This window comes from Kockiozyma suomiensis, assembly GCF_038497685.1.
Source record: "Kockiozyma suomiensis strain NRRL Y-17356 unplaced genomic scaffold V2V93scaffold_3, whole genome shotgun sequence".
NCBI classification, from domain to species: Eukaryota; Fungi; Ascomycota; class Lipomycetes; order Lipomycetales; family Lipomycetaceae; genus Kockiozyma; species Kockiozyma suomiensis.
The window spans coordinates 850,457-869,512 of NW_027117666.1; the positions used below are offsets into that span (position 1 = coordinate 850,457).

The 19,056-nt window shown below is 44.3% G+C and overlaps 8 protein-coding genes across 8 annotated transcripts; 4 read left to right on the forward strand and 4 right to left on the reverse strand.

Moving 5' to 3' along the window:
- The first annotated feature begins 2,633 nt into the window (after positions 1–2,633).
- V2V93DRAFT_365884 (ubiquitin-conjugating enzyme/RWD-like protein) lies at positions 2,634–3,582 on the forward strand. The gene is made up of 3 exons (XM_066909188.1): positions 2,634–2,770; positions 2,839–3,213; positions 3,297–3,582. Exons 1-3 carry the CDS (start codon positions 2,733–2,735, stop codon positions 3,358–3,360), a joined length of 477 nt encoding a protein of 158 aa, XP_066767588.1. The 5' UTR covers positions 2,634–2,732; the 3' UTR covers positions 3,361–3,582.
- On the reverse strand, positions 3,467–5,714 carry V2V93DRAFT_163481 (uncharacterized protein). Its single transcript, XM_066906901.1, has 6 exons — positions 5,425–5,714; positions 5,074–5,340; positions 4,701–5,020; positions 4,430–4,641; positions 3,953–4,269; positions 3,467–3,750 (listed from the first exon to the last, which is right to left on the reverse strand). The coding sequence occupies exons 1-6, from the start codon at positions 5,597–5,599 to the stop codon at positions 3,638–3,640; spliced, it is 1,404 nt and encodes a 467-aa protein (XP_066767589.1). The 5' UTR covers positions 5,600–5,714; the 3' UTR covers positions 3,467–3,637.
- A 730-nt stretch (positions 5,715–6,444) lies between these two features.
- Positions 6,445–7,793, forward strand: V2V93DRAFT_365895 (eukaryotic porin/Tom40). Its single transcript, XM_066909189.1, has 2 exons — positions 6,445–6,594; positions 6,863–7,793. Exons 1-2 carry the CDS (start codon positions 6,487–6,489, stop codon positions 7,613–7,615), a joined length of 861 nt encoding a protein of 286 aa, XP_066767590.1. The 5' UTR covers positions 6,445–6,486; the 3' UTR covers positions 7,616–7,793.
- A 111-nt stretch (positions 7,794–7,904) lies between these two features.
- On the reverse strand, positions 7,905–10,901 carry V2V93DRAFT_321581 (uncharacterized protein; the record flags this gene model as incomplete). Its single annotated transcript, XM_066907363.1, has 3 exons — positions 7,905–8,834; positions 8,899–10,305; positions 10,362–10,901. The coding sequence occupies 3 exons, from the start codon at positions 10,899–10,901 to the stop codon at positions 7,905–7,907; spliced, it is 2,877 nt and encodes a 958-aa protein (XP_066767591.1).
- Positions 10,902–10,948: 47 nt separating this feature from the next.
- V2V93DRAFT_365897 (mitochondrial 54S ribosomal protein uL22m) lies at positions 10,949–12,528 on the forward strand. Its single transcript, XM_066909190.1, has 2 exons — positions 10,949–11,304; positions 11,382–12,528. Exons 1-2 carry the CDS (start codon positions 11,223–11,225, stop codon positions 12,446–12,448), a joined length of 1,149 nt encoding a protein of 382 aa, XP_066767592.1. The 5' UTR covers positions 10,949–11,222; the 3' UTR covers positions 12,449–12,528.
- V2V93DRAFT_365899 (chitin synthase-domain-containing protein) lies at positions 12,484–16,059 on the reverse strand. Its single transcript, XM_066909191.1, has 3 exons — positions 15,878–16,059; positions 13,180–15,824; positions 12,484–13,122 (listed from the first exon to the last, which is right to left on the reverse strand). Exons 1-3 carry the CDS (start codon positions 15,915–15,917, stop codon positions 12,553–12,555), a joined length of 3,255 nt encoding a protein of 1,084 aa, XP_066767593.1. The 5' UTR covers positions 15,918–16,059; the 3' UTR covers positions 12,484–12,552.
- A 270-nt stretch (positions 16,060–16,329) lies between these two features.
- On the reverse strand, positions 16,330–17,178 carry V2V93DRAFT_321128 (phosphotyrosine protein phosphatase I superfamily; the record flags this gene model as incomplete). The annotated part of the gene is made up of 6 exons (XM_066907349.1): positions 16,330–16,484; positions 16,542–16,599; positions 16,651–16,692; positions 16,769–16,934; positions 16,997–17,017; positions 17,075–17,178. The coding sequence occupies 6 exons, from the start codon at positions 17,176–17,178 to the stop codon at positions 16,330–16,332; spliced, it is 546 nt and encodes a 181-aa protein (XP_066767594.1).
- A 319-nt stretch (positions 17,179–17,497) lies between these two features.
- V2V93DRAFT_365906 (uncharacterized protein) lies at positions 17,498–19,056 on the forward strand. The gene has a single exon (XM_066909192.1). The coding sequence runs from the start codon at positions 17,615–17,617 to the stop codon at positions 19,019–19,021; it is 1,407 nt and encodes a 468-aa protein (XP_066767595.1). The 5' UTR covers positions 17,498–17,614; the 3' UTR covers positions 19,022–19,056.

Genomic DNA, 19,056 nt, shown 5'->3' on the forward strand with positions numbered 1-19,056 from the left:
CTACAGCCTCTTCAGCCACAAATTATAACCCTAAGCCAAAACTCTAACTAAAACTGGCTGCTGTCGGTGTTGTCCGCGCAAGCCACAGGGCGAGCCACAGGCTTTACTGTAGTATTTCGAATACGGAGGATAGTCCTATAATGACAGTAATATCAATAGAAATAGTAAGAGGATGATAATGTCAAGGGCAATGATGATAGCAATGTCAACGTCGGTAAAAGCAAAAATATCGAAAGCTGGTGGTAGTGTTTCTCAACACCTAATCTGGGCACATCCTATCGCTCGCTATCTTCAGCCAATCAGGCTTCATCGTTCTCCGACTGTCGCTTCTCTATCTACACTCTATTTTCTCGGGTTTCGTTTAGTGAATTCCAGTGTCTACTAATTCTAAGCATAATGATCACCAGTCCATCGGATTCCGCATATTTCTCAGCCATAGATACCCCAGCGACAGCGCCACCGCCGTCAGTGGCGCCTTACTCAGTTCTCCATCTCTTCAAACTGACTTTAGTGGCTGCTCGCGCGTTTGCCCGTGATTATTCGCATCTAAAAGAGATCTTACTAACAAATTGCCTGGCATTAACGATAGTGGAGTAGCTGATGTGCGCCGTTCGTCTTTGATTCGTACTCTTGACTGACTCCGCGCATCCGTGCTCGCCTATCAGCCTCCTATCGCTATCTCCACTGATGCTAGTTTATCTGGCTCATCGGACTTCTCCTACTTTTATCCCATCCTATTTCATTGCTTCCCAACTTGTCTACCCCCCGGAGCTTTCCGAAGTGCGCTCCAGTCTGGCTGGTGTACTCGGTGGACTGCAACAGCGGCAGCACTAGTGCTGGTACATCCGTACCTCATCGCTTGCTGCTTATCGCATTTGACAGCCGTGAGCCAACCACCGGCTCTTGAAATCATTATTTTATTTAAGTTTTTTTCAATCTCATTTGACTCTTCTTCATGATTGAAGATCTTTTGCCCGCTCCTATCTTCTCTACATAACAATATACACCACCACCGTCATAATTTGCAATTTTTCTGCTTTTTCAAATAATTGACTAAATCAAATTAGTTTTATTATTCTGCCATTCTATTATTAAAAAAATCTACTAAAAAATTTGTACATTCGCACTCATCGACTAAGGACATCTCCGACATCCAGACAAAAACTCAAAATTCCAATCCTCTTCCTATTCTGGTATAATATCAATACACATCTCCCCACTATCCAACTTTCCGACTCGCTTTCTTCTCTCGCTGCTTCTCCGCATCTCTCCGCATTCGTTTTAGTTTATTTTATAATTATAATACTAATGGATGCACTATTTTTATTTTCATAAAAATTTTTAAACGTTGAGGGGGCATGTGAGTGATGGTACTGGTGCAGATGCTACATGTACTCGTAAAGCACATGTATCTCGTACATTACCTCGTAAATTGTATTACATCGCTAGTTCTATATGAGGATTTTGTAATAAATAGCTGCAGTTTGATATATAAATTAGATAGCAAGTATATTAGAGGTTCTACAAGCATACAAGCATATTCTTATTGAAATTGTATGATTTATCAATTAGCCGCAGCATCACCTTCACCAACACTCGACGTGTAAGATTTTAAAACACAAACAACAGGAAAAATAAGACGACTAAAGGAAAATAATTGGAAAAAGTAAAATAAATTCGCAATTTAATCATAGTCACAGTACTAATAGTTGAACTTATGTACCTGTACCTACTTCCTAGACAAGTTACTCTCTGCATACAAGTTTACCAACACGAAAAAAAAAAATCTCGCAAATGATTACCATCCACTAGTGAGTATGCACTGAAAAAAATAGGGAAAGGAATAAAAAATGATTTATTTCTTGTGTACAGGTGATCTGGTATTTACTCAGCTTCTCAGACCACCAAAGCCACGAATGATCAAGTAAGACCCCATAACTTTTTCTATCCGGAGAATTTATTTTCAACACAGATCATCATAGGAATAATCATAATCTAGACTAATCATAATCTAGAATCAAATGCATTTTCAAACAACATGCAACCGACAAATACGTTTGCTAAAACATATCTTCATAAATTGTCCAACTAATGCTCCACTTCTTATCGCAACTTATTCAAGTGATTGAATTCCACATTTTCCACTTGCTGCATCTTTCAGAATTGTTTGTCAGTAGTATAACGGATATGGCTCAACGATTGAGTAAAGTATCGCGAACTGTCTTTATTTCAGTTCATACCCTTGCTCATAACATTCATTCTGCTTGATTCGCGTAGTTATTTCAATGTGATTAGCACAGAATTTATGATTGCTGATGATTTTGATATAATATTTTGTATTCGAAATGATTTTGGAATCTGCCTTTCGGATCTGATGCCTCTGTAATGTTATATGAATCTGAACAATAAGTGAGCTGTATCTTGTATTTTGTAATCAGACTCATCTCTATCATTTACAATCAGAAATGTTATTGCAACTGAAACTCCTTCTTCACTCCTTTTTCATGGTATTATATTCGACATACTCCTGTAAATCGCAAGTACTGTATATAACTAAAGAGCAAACAGCCCCGCATATATATCCATAAGATTTAAGGTTTTCCAGAACACTCCTTCTCCCATCTCGATTTCAGCATCTGTATAGTCAGTGCCTGCATCCAACGCTACTTTCTTTTTCATTTTTGATATTTGCGTTCGATTTCATTGATAAAATTGAAGAAGGCAAATAAGAGATGTCGAGTCTATGTTTAAATAGATTACAAGAAGAACGGTATACTATTTCATTTTCAGTTCATTATCTATACTACAAAAACACTGACCTCTTGAATCATTTTCTAGCAAGCAATGGCGGAAAGACCACCCATTCGGATTCTACGCCAAACCAAGCAAAGCTGGCGATGGCAGTCTAGATCTAATGAACTGGTCCGTCGGCATCCCGGGAAAGAAGGGTACTTTGTGGGAAGGTGGCACATATCCGCTAACAATTGCATTTCCCGATGAATATCCAACAAAACCGCCGAAATGTAAATTCCCGCCAAATTTTTGGCATCCGAATGTGTATCCTTCTGGAACTGTTTGTTTATCAATTTTAAATGAAGAAGAAGCTTGGAAACCGGCTATTACTATAAAGCAGATTTTACTAGGAATTCAGGATTTGCTGAATGATCCGAATCCGGATTCACCTGCCCAAGCCGACGCGTTTAATGCCTTCAAGTGAGTTTTCTTTATTTTTTTTTCTATTTACTTTTTCTTTTTTGCTATAGCTATTAACGATTATTATTATTTCTTTTTTGTAGGAGAGATAGAGCGTTGTATGAAAGACGGGTTAAATCACAATCAAAAGAATATGCTACGCAGTGAGCAGATATTCTGTATTTTATCCTTTGGTTATGTACTTTTAGGTTTCGCGTTTTGTTTAAATCATTTATCATTGTCAGGAGAAGATTTGACACTTTGTGAAATCTTTCTCGTCAAATCTCCATGTAGGATTGTCAATAGTATAAAACTGAAAGTACTTTTTTCTCTTACCACAGACAAACAACAAACGTCTGATCAATAATGACAAAAAAAAATTTTAAACAGTAACTACACCTAGCTCGTCAAAAATAATTTTTAAAATAACTCAACTAAATCTCGATTACACTACTCTCAGTCGATTGAGAGAGAATTTCATCATCGTATTGCTGGTCAACTTACATCCCTGGCGGTGGGGGATACGATGCATTTGCTCCAGGAGGTCCAGGAAATCCAGGCGGCGCAGACAGTCCAGGCGGACCTGCAGTTCCCGGAGCTGTAGGTCCAGCAGGAGCAGCAGAAGCAGCAGGAGTAGCAGGAGCAGCAGAAGCAGGAGCAGTCGTGGCAGCGGCACTCGTACCTCCAGCTTGTTGCTGCTGCTGGGCATAATACTGCTCATAATATTGCTGATAATACTGTACATACGCCGCATATCCACCATACGCAGCATACGGATCTTGTCCCGCGGCAACAGCAGCATAATACGCCGTATAGTCCGGATTCTGACTAGCAGCGGCATCAGCCGCCGCTTCCGCCGCCACTCGATCAGGCGACTGCGCGCCAGTTCTCGCATCATCTCGTCCGTAGCGATCATCTCGTCGTCCTTGTCCGCCGTCTCGTCGATTGTATCCGTCGTCGTTCCGCCGTTGCTGAGAGCGAGGATTGGCACGAAAAGCGTTGTAGTCTTCTGTCACTGCCTTGACTAGGTCGCGAGCTAAACCTGCAGCCCTGTCGACACTTTCTTGATCGCGGCCACTTTATATAAAAAAGGAAAGAAGCTAGAAGTCAGTTTCATCCAATGTTCAAAATAACAAAAAGATAATATAAAAAAGAATTCAGAAACAGAAAACAGACGAAATCTACTGAATTTCCAAGTTAAACACCAACAAAAGTTCAAATCATTGCTAATACATACAGAATATGAAGATACGTAGGTTCCTCGCTCTCGCGTCCAGTTGCTTGCTCGATAAATTGTGATCCGCGGCCTTTGATTTGCACACGACATCCAGTTTCGGCGTGGATATGTTTTACGTTCGAACCTTGCTGGCCTACGATGTGTCCACGGACGTTGAAGCCAGGAAAATAGTCAATTCCAATTGGCACTTTTTCTTCAAGCCAAGGTTGACGCTGGAAAATAGACTGTTAATTGAAAATAGAGAACAATTACCATTTGACATAAAACTCACAGGCCGATATTCGCGTCGCTCACCGCCGAATCTGTTGTCACCACCAAATCTATTCTCACCGCCGCCGCCGCCAAACCTATTCTCGCCTCCGAAACGACCACCACCACGATCATCGCCACCAGCCGGTGCAGAAGATGGTGTGCCTTCAGACGATGCCTCGCGGGTTGGGGGCTTGTTGTCGCGTTGCATGAGGTCCTGAATTATAGTTACTGCTTTCTCGAGAGCTTCCTTTGATTGGGCAGTGATGTGTAGGTATAATAGCGGTTCTTGCTCTGTGGCCATCGATGCATCCGGGTAGTATCGACCACGCGTGGTCACGTCTAAATTGGTTAATATCTTGCACTATTTACTAGGAGTAAATAAATCCTCATACCAGCACCAGTCTCGGTCTTGATCATGGCTTGTGTCTGGCCTTTAGTCAAAGTATACCGATTAACCAAATGATTAATCTCGATATCACGAACGAAATCACCGTCATCAATCATTGTCTCTGCGGTTGCGCGCACCGAGCCAGAAGAGACAGCAGATGTTGACGGTGCAGATAAAGGCGATGCAGATGATGTCGAATTCGCAGAGACGGGGTTCGAAGCAGATCCCATTTTCGACTGAAGAAGTGCATTAATTCGTTCAGCGGCAGCAGCTAGCACAGTCGCAAAAAGGTTAGCATCAACAGTCTCCTTTACAGAAATAGATACAGAACTAAGGATATTCACAAAGGACTCACCAGCAGCAGCAATAGCATCTCGTTTCTTAGCAGCAACGGCATCATCATCACGCCGCGACCGATTTCCGGGAGACGCAGACCTGTCGCGGCCACGAGCACCACTATCGCGATGACTTCTCGAGTGATGACGATCTGGAGAGCGGTCGCGACGCGAACTGCGGTCGTCGTAATCCATTTTTCTTCTGCAAAATCTTTTATGAAGTCTTTTGAAAGATTTTGTAGGTTTGTAAGTAGTGAGAGTCGGGTAGACGACCAAGATGCGGGGGGGTGAAAATTTAGTGCCCCTGCCTTGAAGAGGTCGAGTATTTGTGACTCCATGATAGTGTATCGTGTGTCTAAAAATCTGACTGAATTAAATTGGGGACAAGAGTTTCAAGGTGTCACTAGTACTAAGCAATTATATAAGTCTCTCCCCTACGTATCTGATTAAAACAAGAGTAGTTTTTACTATATTCTTCTGTATAACCAAAGAATAAATAAGCCTGGAACAGTTGTTAGCAACACAGAAAGGGGCATCTCTTGACTGACAACCCTCGATGGCATTCAAGCGCCGTCTTCAAGCCGAACGCAAAACCTCTCTACAGTTCCCTCACGCAAAAACCTCACACAAAAACAAACCACCCTCTCTCTCATTCAAGCAAAAAATAGACACTGAACAATCATTGAACAGGATTCGGGAGCGCGTCGGGCGAATCAGGACACGAGGCTCCGCATGTGCAGGTACGTAAACATTCGGCTTTACTGCGTTCGCTAATTAACCATGTGCACGATTTAGGTGATTATAGAGCTTTAAATGCGCAAACATTTACCATTTGCACAGAACAGCTATTTTAACACGCTATTCAGAGACTATAGTAAACATGGAATATATATTGAGATGCTTGGTATCTGAAGCTCCTCAAATAAACAGCAGATAGATTTAAATATTGCTGCTGGAGCAGTGCAGATGTTGACGCGGTGCACGCACAGTGGCCGCTCCCGTGTTCGTTTCCCCGGCCTTCTCTCCTCCTCTTTCCTCCTCCTTTCTCTCTCTCCTCCTCATCCTCACCCTCATCTTCAACAATGTCTTACTCCAGCATCCCCAAGCAGACCAACGACCTTATCAACGGTGGTTTCTACCACTCGTCTCCTGTCGCGCTCAGCGTCAAGAGCACAATCTCCACCGGTGTCGTAAGTGCCCTCCCCTCGTCTACTCTGCCTGGCTGCTCCGCAAAGCACAGTATTTGCTCAATGCGACCCGTTACGCTCGCCAAAAGCCATCCAAACTTATTTGAGTTTGAATTGCCATTGCTTTGCAGTTCCTGATGTTGATTGAGTGGTTTTCTCGAGTTGCTCCGATAGTGCAGCCAGCTGGTCATCGCTGTTCTGCTGTGCCCACTGTAGCGACGCAATTGCCGAGATGTCTTGCACCTTACTCATCAACTAACTTCTTTTGCAGGTCCTCTCCGCCAACGGAAAGTCGGCCCCCTCCGGTGCCATTAGCGGTGGCTTCGAGGCTCAATTCCCCGACAAGGTCTCGGGTGTCACCCTCACTCAGGGATGGACCACCGACAACAAGCTCAACACCAAGTTTGCTCTCCCCAGCTTCGCTCCTGGTCTCAAGACTGATCTTGCTACCACCTTTGTGCCTTCGTCTGGCACTCGTGGTGCCAATGTCACCTTCAACTACAGCCACGGCCCCTTCACTTCCAAGGTCTTTGCCGACCTCCTCAAGGGACCTACCTTCAAGTCAGACTTTGCTTTCACCAAGTCTAGTGCCTCCATTGGTGGTGAGGTCGAGTACGACGTCCCCGCTGGTGCTGTGAAGGGTTACGCCGCTGGTGTCGGATACTCTGGCCCCAGCTACTCTGTCTTCGCGACCGCCACCTCCAAGCTTTCCGTATTCTCGGCCGGCTATTACACCAAGCCTTCCGACCTTGTCCAGGTCGCTACCAAGGCCACCTGGAACTCCAAGGAGCCTGCCCAGGCTGTTGACTTTGAGCTTGCCTCGCAGTACAAGATCAGTGCCACTTCGTTCTCCAAGGCTAAGATCTCCAACAAGGGAATCGTCACCCTCGCCTACACCAACACCCTCCAGGATGGCGTTAAGCTCGGATTCGGTGTGTCTGTCGACACACAGAAGCTCAACGAGCCTGTCCACAAGGCTGGTCTTTCATTCTCTTTCGAGTCGAAGGCACCTGTTAAGGCTTGAATCTGACGTCCTTTTTGATTGCCAGATGAATAGTGTTGCCTATTTTTCAATTCATGCTAGTCGCGTTTGGACTGAGCTTTGCTTTTGTTGAATAGCCATTATTTCTACTTTTTTTTGTTCAATAAATTATTTAGAGTTTGTTCCATTTCTATACAAAATATTTATTTATTCTTAATTATTTTTTTTTCCGGACTCTTGAATTGATCTGCGTAGATTTAACAAGCGAGATAAAACAAGAGCTTATCTTACAATATGCAACATCTTCTCCTGTTTGAAGATAATTATGCACTTACTTTGCGGCACTCTCGCGCTGCTTTGCCACCGCTCGCGGGATGAACAATCGCGAGTTTTTCATCGCCGAACTTGCAGAGTCTTCACTACGAGTACTTGCCGCTTCAGATTGATTATCCTTTCCTCCTCGTCTGCTCCTGCCTTTACCTTTAGTTGTAGATGCAGACGCCGTAGTGTTTTTCGGTTTGTCTTCTGCTAGGACAACGCTAAGTACACGATCGCCTACTTTGGTTAAATTGAGCTCCAACGCGCGTTGCGCATCTTCAGTATTTTTAAACGTGACGAATCCGAATCCTTGATGATTACCAAATGCTTGATCACTGCTGCTTTTCCCTACTGGTAAGTGAATGCGTTCTATCGCGCCATATTTTGAAAATAATTCGCGGATCTGCGATTCTTTCATTGTGATTGGGATGCTGCGGACAAATAGCTCGCGGCGTTCGTAGACTGCGCCTTGTCGGTTTTGTCGTTGACTTGGATCGCTTATTTTCACGACAAGCCGATGCTGCTTTTTTTTGGGCTCATCAGTTTGCTCTGTTGTGTTGTCGTCATTGCCCTTGCTCATTGGAGGCGCTTCCGAGTCGTTTAGCTCTCGCTGTGCCGCGATGGCAGCCGCCGCGGTCGAGTATTGCAAGTAACAGAATCTTCGTTTTGTATTCACACTCAACGAAGGAAATCTTACATCAACAACCTCACCAAACTTGTCAAATAATGCTCGAATGTACGATTCATCTGCCTCAGAAGGGAAATTGGTGATCCAAAGCGTTGTATTAACTGCTCTTCGCACTGCGATTATGGAACTCTGGTCACCGCTAAGCTTTTGGTCGCGTGTGAGTGCTGAAAGAACATCTTCTTCTGTGTCATATTCGACTGTTGCTGTGACACTATTGCCTGTAGATACTAGCTTTAGTGACTTGATTTCTCCGCACTAAATAGTCTGTTAGCTTTTTTTCTTTTCGAGTCTAGATAGCTGGAGAGTAAATAATACGCACGTCTTTAAAAAAATCTCTGACGTCTTTCTCAGTTGCATCCGTAGCGAATCCTTCCGCAATCACCGACAAATGCTCACGATCGCGACCATGCTCTATAGTCTTGCCCGAAGTCTTCGCTTTCTTAGAGCCAGCGTTAGTTGATACATCATCTGGTGCTTGCTTCCGTTTACCGTTCGTACTACTGCCCTCTTCCTTTTTCTGATTATCTTCTAAATCTTCTCCTTTTTGAGATTTTACTTGCTGAATCTCTCGCCCGTTGTCAGCTTGCTCTCTAGCTTCTTTCTTTATAGCCTCCGTAGCCCGCCGCTTCAATACCACTCTCATCAGTTTTTTACATTTGATTTCAGCTTTTTCAATCGCAAACGCAGTCCCATGCGCTCTCTCGTATACTAAAAACTCATCAATGACACGTTCCGGGAGATCAAGACTCTTGACGCCGATAGCCGCACTAAGAACTCCAGCCGCGGTTAGATGATCACCCTGTGGCTCACAAACTAATCGTTCCCATGCAAAGCGCTTCAACCAAAAGTCGCCTTCTCGAGCATGCTTTTTGGCTAAATATTCCCATTCCTGTCGTGCCTGTGTGAGTTCACCCCGAGAAGTTAGCGAGTCTATATACAGTTGAGAAAGTACATATTTCGAGTCTTTGCGATTAGATATCGGGAATTTCTCATTGAAAGATACCACAAACGAGTCGATTTGCTCATGGTATGCGACGTCGTCATCAGGCGTTGTCTGATGTCTCACATAAGCGAGCCAGGCTGCTGCAACCAGACTATACTCTTCAGCATTCCCATCAAGAAGCCCAGCATCAAACGCTCGATCTTTGACTTCAGTCACTAAATCTGCCGCCATATTGAACCTCTCACGAGTACGAATAAAATGCGCCCATAATACACCTGATTTAGGACACGCGCGCACTGCGCGACTCAGCACCGAATCAATTATCGAGTACGGCATATTCTGGTCGAGAAGGAATAAAATGTACGAGTCCCAAATTGGCGCACTTGTAGGACTCGATATTATAGCTCGCTCGTAGACGGATCTCGTTAGTTCAGGATCGAAAGATTTCCTCGGACGACTAATTGTAGCATCGATGTATTGAGACCAGACTCCTAAATCATCACCGTGTTGCGCGAGGTGATCTTCGAACATCTGAATATCAGATAGCGTGCGCTTTGTTTCAGCCACAATCTTATTTGCGGAAACTAGCTCCTTTTCATAATTATCATTGGCATATGTCGTGATGAAGGTCGAAAAATCAGAGAATGTGTCGGAGATTGTTGCGTGTGGGACTTTGAGGCGAGCAAGATAATAACGTTTCACAAGAGCAATCGATTCCGGACTTGATGTAGATGATAATTCGCGAAGTTTAGTGTCGCGGTAGATGTTCCAAATATTGTGACTCTATATAGTATTGTTAGTTATCTTTGCAGATCAGACCCAGTAGTGAACAATCTTACAACGGGGATGAAATAGCCAGTAGCGTTCACGGCTTCGATCAGCACAGCTTCTATCGTGGCTTTATCAAATATTCTCAAATCGTCCTCTTTATCCTCTTGACTTTCTCGTTCGTGCTCGTTCATTAAGAAATTAATATATCGCTTCCACTGCGCGACTGACGTCAGATCACCCACGCTCTTTGCATACAGCTCAAGTAACTTAATTGCCTCGTCATCTTCGTCAAAGCCCTCTTCTGATCTCTTTGCTTCCCGCGACGCCTCCTCGTCATCCAGCCATGCGTTCCAAAATTCTGAATCCATCAGAAAAAGGCCCGACATTCGCTGTCTTGCCTCACGAAGCTCATCTTCTAAAGCACCAGGCCCAGCTTTCTTCAACAATTTAAGTAACTCGATATGCGCTCCATATTTGTACTTATTCGTCAGTACAGTCTCCAGCAATTCTCCAAGCTTCTCGGCATCTTTGTCTGTAAATTGAGCTTCCTCATCATTTTCGATTTCCGTTGCTACACGAGGTTCAATCGCAGTCTCGTCCACAGCCATCGCCGCCTCAGCGTCACCTTCCTCACCAATCTCTGGAGATGGTGTATCGTATACTGGTTCAGCCATTACACTATAGATATAGCGAGTGCTGCTGTAGTTGTAGTTGTACGAGCAGCCCGATCTTGTTTGTTTGATACTCATCTCCAATGAGATGTCTAAACCGGGTAACTTAATCCACCGGATTTTTCTCACTGAGTCAACGAGAAAGACTTTTGTCCGAAACATCTCGAGTAGTTTCTCTCTCGCTTTTTTCTTTTTGTACATATCCGGAAAACTCTTCATTTTTTTTAAATATTTAAGATAAAGTGAAGAGCGTGAAATATGGCTTCGTCAATTGCGATGACAAGCATGAGGTGTCTGGCATTACGACCGGTACTGCGGAGTCGCAATTGCGTCTATCCTGGTAAGTCTCCTTCTTCCAATTGTCCTTTGCTAATTGTTGTTATAAATCGAAACTAATTTTAATATTTATGAATAAAGCTGCAACTAATTTTCGCAGCATAAGCTCCAGTACACCTCGTTTTGCTGACGACGATAAGAGCAAAGGACTTTTTGGCGGTCTCTTCGGCAGCCGTTCGCAGTCGACAAAAGAGGCAAAGACAAAATCTAAAGAAGAAGGAGAAGAAGGAAGCGAAAGTTCACTTTTCGACGCAGCTGCACCGACAGGACCTTCTCAGCCGAAGATTTTTGATGTTATGGATATGAACGCCGAGTCTATTCGCGCTCGTGAAGAAGAAGCTGCCACCGCCAAAACCAAGACTGAAGAAGATCGCGAGCTGGAGGAGTTAAATCGAACACTAGACCAGTACGAAGCAAGTGAGTCAGAGACTGCTGTATCCGAAGGCGAGGAAGACAGTTGGGAAAAACAGCTCGCGAAGGCTGAGTATGCAAAGAAGTACCTGCGTCCAGAAGACGACGCCGCGTTGATGGAGATCATGAAGCCTACGCCTAAGTCTGCTATTGATGCCTACCTGAGTCCAGTGCAAAAAGCCGTGTATTTGCGACAAAAGACAGGCCAGGAAGATCCGCTCATTATGGGCAAGAAATATCGCTTTAAAGTTAGTCGGAAATTAGAAGCATTGCTTGAGCCATCAGTTTGGGTCAAGAGTAATACTCTGAAAGGAAGTGTGAAGAAAGTGACTCCATTTTTACGATCATTGCGCAAAATGACAGTGCCAAAAGCTATTGCGCACTGCCATTTCAACGTCAAGAACGAATCAAAGCACGTCGAGGCTCTGCTCTACCGCGCAGTTGAAGAAGCCAAGGCATTAGGAATGGAAGAGAAGGGTCTCTATATCGACCAGATTTGGTCAGGCAAAGAGACCCGGCCAACTGCAGCCGAGTGGATGAAGTATGACTACAAAGGACGTGGTAGGGCAGGTATCAAGACAAGGAAAGAGCATCATGTTCAGCTTGTTCTCAAGACTCCTGTCACCCTCAAACGACTTGCTGCTGAAAAGGAGAAGAAAATTAATAATAAGAAGCCTTGGACAACATTGGTTGATACGCCTTTTTATAACAAGAAGGGAGCTCATTATACTTGGTAATGTGGTTTGTACTATATAATACGCTCTAACAAGTCTGTACATATTACTTTATTATTACAAATGCACTAATACCAAAATGATTATCGTAATATAAAGCCAATCCGTTAAAAGAACCGCGCAATGAGATACCAAGTAGACCCAACAAAACGAATAAGAGCAAGCGCAGCAACAGTCCACAAAATAACCTCCAAATAAACTGATGAAATCTCCTCTTGCTTTTCTTGAAGTTCATCATCTGACTTTGAATCGTCAGATGTTAACCGTGACAGTCCAGCTGTCTGCAAGACAACTGCTACAATTGCGAAATTACTAACCATCCATGTTAATACGACGACTGATCGCACAAGAGCATAGTAACTATTTGCTTTCTCTTCTGCTGCCTTTCGATCATCTTCTTCCTGCTGCTTGGGTGACTTGACCTCAACTATTTTTTTAGGATCGACAAGTAACAAATCGCACTGCTTACGATATTCTTCATCAAATTCTTCTGGTCGCGTGGGGATTGCCATTTTCGCAGTTTTTGACTCACCATCGCCTTTAGATTTCGCTTTGCCGAGATCATTCTTAGATCCAGTGTCGCCTTTTGTGCCCCATGAAATATCGTGAATGTTACAGAATGCGTAGACGTTCAGGACATTGATATACGAAGGACTCAGTAGCACATACTGAAAGAGCTGCGATGGAATATTGTTAGAAATCATCATTATAGTCATGCTCCGAAAAGTACTCACCGAAGTAAACATATGTCCGAACTCGAAAAATAAAAAGGAGGACACAAAATACAGCACATAAGTAGTACTCAACGACAAAACAAGTCCCCGCAGTATGCTGTTTGTAAAGAAATCTTTCACCTCAAGTGATCGATTATCGTCTTCTCTGATATCATTCTCGACAGACTGTACAGATTTCACGGCCACGTAAATGACCGCAAATGTAAGATAGCACATCAAGATCGCAAAAAAGTAAACCATAGTCAGATAAGCTCTCTTTGTTCCTTGTGGTTTATTTCCCAACGAAAGAACAAAGCAAACAATCAAGCAGCCAGCATAGAGCCATTCGAGCACGACACCGAGGTATCGACCAGCATCAAAATTCATGCCTGCAGCTCCAACACTTGCCGTCAGTAGTCTAAAAACAAGAAAGAAGTTGGCAAGTCCAAACCAAGAAAACAAAATTGAAATGAACTGATAGAAAAACTCGACGTGAAACATAAGCTTGCGCAGAAATGAATGATTGGATCTCCAAATATTGAACGCGTGAGTAAGAGAATACAAAGCAGCAAAGAAAGACCCATTAAGCCAACGACGACGCTGAAGAATAAGCTCTGCAAGATCTCCAGGAACGTCAGTTTCTGCATGCGCGTTTTTGACATAATGCAGCAGCCAAGATGCGCCGCGCTTAGATACCAACTCGTAGCATAAAATTCGATCTTCGGCAAGATACATGTTTTTTGTGAAGATTCCTGCATTGGAACTGTGAATCGACTCTCCCAAGAAGTATTTGTCTAATGGACCGTAATCATTGACCTTTTCAAGGTTTGGATCTCCAGCTGGAGAAAGTTGAGAGTTCCCGCGAAGAAGAGCAGTATATCGATAAGCAGAGAAGGCTCCGGGCAATACTGAAATAAATCCAAAAGCAGACTCAAGTGGCTTATCAAGAATATTTGACATCTTGTACTCGAAGTTTTGAGTTGCCACAAGCGGATTAAGCAAGTTTCGGCCATTGTGTCCAAGGTCTGCCTTTATTTCACCACAAGCTCCGCCAACGTGTGGATTCTTGTAAAACTCGTACCAAAGATGGAATAGCGAGTCATTGCCAGGTTTCGTACCAGCATCAAGAAGAATGCACACATTCGGTTTCAGGATCGGCGCAAAGGCTTCAAAAAACCATCGATGCGAGTTGATTTTTTTAGCATTTTTTTCCTTGAGACAGAAGAGAAGCTGTACGGGACAAGCTTTATTCTTTTGTTCGTTTTCTCGGTTATCTGCGAAACTAACCACCCCATCCTTGACATCAGCAATTCCAATTTGCGTTGTATATTCGTACACGTGCGCGGCGACGTCCTTGTCATCCACTTTGTTCACGGCTACACTTTCTTGATAGCAGCCGAGCGCGGCCATCAAGGCCTTGGCTCGAGGCTTCATAATCATACGGCCATCGGCTACAACGCAGACGACAACTTTTTTCCATGAATCAGGACCCCAGACATCACCTCCTGGCCTATTCGGTTTGATTTTCGCCAAATGATAAATGTTGGCAAACACACCTTTAAGCGTACGGGCTAGAAGCTCGTCGCTCTCGTTGTATAAAGTGACGACAATAAATAGTTCAGTTTTCCGCGGAGTATTGTACAGGCTTTGTCTCAGAGTATAATTCTCTTGCGGGAATAGCGTGGGGGTAGCACAGGTAGCAGCAGTGTAACGCATATGCGTGAATTCTCTTCCAGTGCTGTTGGTCGAACGCGAGAGCAGCTCGTTGGAAACTTGACAGTCGAGTACGAGATTTCCTCGGAAAAACTTTACCGTCTTTTTAGAGAGATGGCGACGGGGCTGTACAGCAGGGGCGGGCCAGACTGCATCTGACGGATCTTCATCGCCCTCTTCGTAGTCATTGTAGTCTTGGTTGCGGAGGACTCCCCCAGGAGCGATAAAGCCTCGGCCTTCTTCTGCAAGGTCTTGAGCTGCGTCTTCGTCTGCGTAAGCATAATATGTAGCATTCTCCGGTGCGCCCATGATATCTTCATCATCGTCATCAAGGTACGAGTCACCATCGTCGGCATCGTCGACATCTTCGTAGGTGTTGATATCATACGATTCGCCTTTCCAATTTGTAGAATTTCCGTTCGAGTAGCTGTATCCGTCTTCCGAGGCACTGTCGTAGTAGGTATCGGAAGGAACACTCAAGTGATGCTGTTGCTGCGGTTGAAATCCAGCGGGTGGGACTGGATAGCTAGTGAGTGGGAAGGCGTCGTCCTGTCCTACATATGAGTCTGTTGGGTCGAGCTCCTGGCCCATGTATGATTGCTCAGGCACGGTGGGGTAGTTCGGCAAGTACGAGACGGCCGGCTCGACAAAGTCCATGTGTTGTTGACTGTATAAAGGGGCCTCCGAGTGCTGGGAGATATACTGATCTGGCCGTGGGCTGTACGCGGGCTGCGGAGAGGACGATTGGTACTGCTGCAAGGGGGTTGGGTCCTGGTACTGGTAGGGAGCCGGATGAACGGGGGCGGGAGAAAGATGCTGTCGCTGATCCAAAAACAATACAGATTCCTGCTGCTGCTGCTGCTGCTCGGGCTCATCATCGTAGGGATATGTTCGCGGAATTGGAGGGCGAACAGGGACAGGAGCGACGGGGTGCGAGAACCGCCTGTCGTTTGCTGAGAGGAAGTGTTAGAATATCTTTTGGGAAAAAAGCAACCAATGGATATACCCGAGTAGTTGCTATTGCTATTGTTATAGTTATCTGCCATTATCAGCAAAGATCAGGCAAGATATTAAGAAGTATAACAAACTGAGAGCCTCGTCAGGAGGCCGGAAGTTTTATGGTTTCAAAATCTGGCGACGCGTACAAACTCAATTTCCAAGAGGCTGAGCCGCTGACACGCACCACCGCCACCGCCGCACTGCTCAGCCTCATATCTTTTATTAGAGATTGTATTCATAATTGCTGAATACTATTCCTACACGGGTATGATGTGCTGCAATATGCTATACTTTGATTTAATATATATTAAAAAAGATCTACCATTGTTTTATATTCAGCAGTTCTTTTCAGCAGTTCTTTTAAAGTGTATCACCATTCGCTATTTAGTCATAACTCTCGACGGCTGGTATATTCTATAAATTCTATATATGACTTATATTTGTTCACTGCTTCACTCGCTACTCCTTACTGCGCCCAATCGACTTCAAAAACGATATTGAAAAATGGTCGAGCTGGCAGAAACTCCGCTGGAAACCCTCAGGTCCGCCGTAATACGGATCACCAACTATTCGGTCCAGTTTCGGGTCTTCGCAATACGTTCCAAACAGTTCAACTGTGACGCAGTCAGTCAATCACAAATACTTCAAAGCTCTTTATATCGTAAGCATACTCTTCGCCCGACTGCCGTGGGGCCGCATGTAGTTGAGATCTTCCAGGTTTTCCCGATCCTTCTAAAGTTAGCATACAATCTGTTTATCGCGTCAAATTAACAAGCATACCATTGCGAATATATAGTCAAATTGATGATAGTCAGATGTTTTCTAAACCAGAGCATATATCATATTAGCCGTTGATTCCTACCTCCTTATAAGAATCCATAGAGTTTCGAAAACAGACAATTTGCCTTGACGTATGACTGACTGGCACTCCGTTGGCCTTGCAAGTCTGCACCGTCCGTCTATCAGGTCCATCACCTGAATGAAAGGCGCTCGTCCCAAAGGAGTCAATGCGCGTAATAATATCGGCCATGTTCGTTTCCTTGACCCGTCTTCGCATGATTGCTCTAGGATTATCACTGGTTAATTGAACCTGCCTAGAACTTTGTATCCAGAGTGGTGCACGTACTCGGCCATTGGTGATCGGCAACTACATAGCTTCATTAGCAGTTTACTATCTCCTATATACCCAATGTTCAATACTCACATATTACCCATACAGCAGAAAGCAATCGCAATAGTCTTGTCGCCGGCGGCCTTCGGCGGCGGCGGCGGCGAAGGCTCCCGCGACCGCGACCAGGACTCAAACATCTCTAAATACAACTGTATCAGATATCCGGCAGTAGCAGAGTGAATTCAGCAGCCAAGTAGCAGCATATATCCCTAGCAGCATATATCCCTAGCTGCAGGTAAGCGCAAGAGTGATGAGATGGAAGTGGAACCCCCCACGCGGGGTTCAGAGAGAGTAATAGTGGGTTTAAAGCGCCTTCCTTCATGAACAGCAGCTCTTCTGCACAGTAATTGATGCTCCAGAAATAGTACAAAGTACAAATAATCTTAGCAAACAGAGCCGAAATCAAACGCGGATATTTCATAAATAAATTAGATTCCGCTGTCCGATCATAAAAAACCAAAGGAGATCCCCCACAGAGCCCGGCTTATGTAAGCTGCCTCCCACGCGCCGGAAAGCTAGTACGCGTCTCGTCAGCAAGTGTTGCTCAAATCAATAGACGCGAGTGGCCTCCTCATGGTCTCTAGATTCGTCGCACAGCAATTCGTAGAAGAGCAAGAATCACTCGAATCTAGCAGTGATGTCGAACTTGAGCAGGATGGCGTTCATCAGAGTGATGACGAGGAAGAGCGCGTGAGTTGGCGAGTTACTGATGATGAGGAACAGCTTTCTAAAACAGTGACTCCGCGATTTGTATTGCGTCAAGATGGAATATCAAGAGTTGAGATACAATCTCGACAAAAGAGACGAAAGATTGCCACGATGTTTCCTCCTAGCGAGGACATTGAAGATGAAGAGAGCTTCTCAATACCTAAAGACGATTATTCATTGCAAACTCGACGCGAGAGACGGTCTGCAAACCACATCGAAATTGATATTGATGATGATCCAGTTGATTCGCAAGATTACGATATGCAAGTCGGTCCCACAAATCCACGCTCACCTCGCGACAAGCCTTACGAGCAAATCGAGTCGTTTGATATGCCCTCATCGTGGCGACCATACACATCAACCTCGGATACCATCATGTCTCAATACTTTCTTACACAACCCAATCCTGGCGTTAAACCTCGCAAAGATTTTGATGGCGCAGAGTCGAGTACACCGTCACTGCATGCCAGATCCAGCGCTTCACCAACAAATCTGTCTTCCGAGCCAGACTTAGACTTAATGGCCGACGAAACCCTGGGAGAGCGCCCGCGATTTATTCAGAGATCAATACAAACGGGAATAGAAGTATCGGATAAGCGCAAGCAGCGAGCTTCTGTCTCTGCAACGTCCCTTTCTAGATTGATCCAAGGACGGCAGGGTATAAGCGCACTAACTGACGATCCTTTGTATCTAAACATCTCTCCTCCGAGCCACTTTTCGTCTCGCGCAAAACAAAGCTCCCAGCTTATTTTACAAAAATCAAAGGATAGCTCAAGTTTGAGTAAGATCGTGATATCAAGGATCTTAAAGCTGCAAAGTGATGTTCAATTGAATTCCGCCACCGATACCAATGACACTGATTGCTCAAATCGGAGAAAGATTTCATTTTGGAAAGTCATGCAGGAAAATAGTGGATATGCCCATGGTGTCAAAAGTCATGCAGGATTCACACTCGCCCGGATACGTAAAATGATTGACATCAACTCAAGTCAAGGTTCAGAAACTGAGGAGACGTGGGCATTATTGTTTAATACGGCTAGTGCATTTGCTTTTCTGCAGGAAGAAACTGAAAAAAAGACTTCAGAATCATTGATGAGTATTATGCTAAAAAATAAGAGTCTGCAAAAGAACTCAGTGTTGAAATTATATGATCCGGTATGGCATATATCATTGATGAAAGAAGATAATGAGCAGCTGCGAAGCGCCGGATATGATAACGGAGAAGAGACTAAAGGTGTTATGGTGTGTATTAAATGGCAATTACTCGGTTAATTAATTATATCTTATAATGTAATATTTCTTACCAG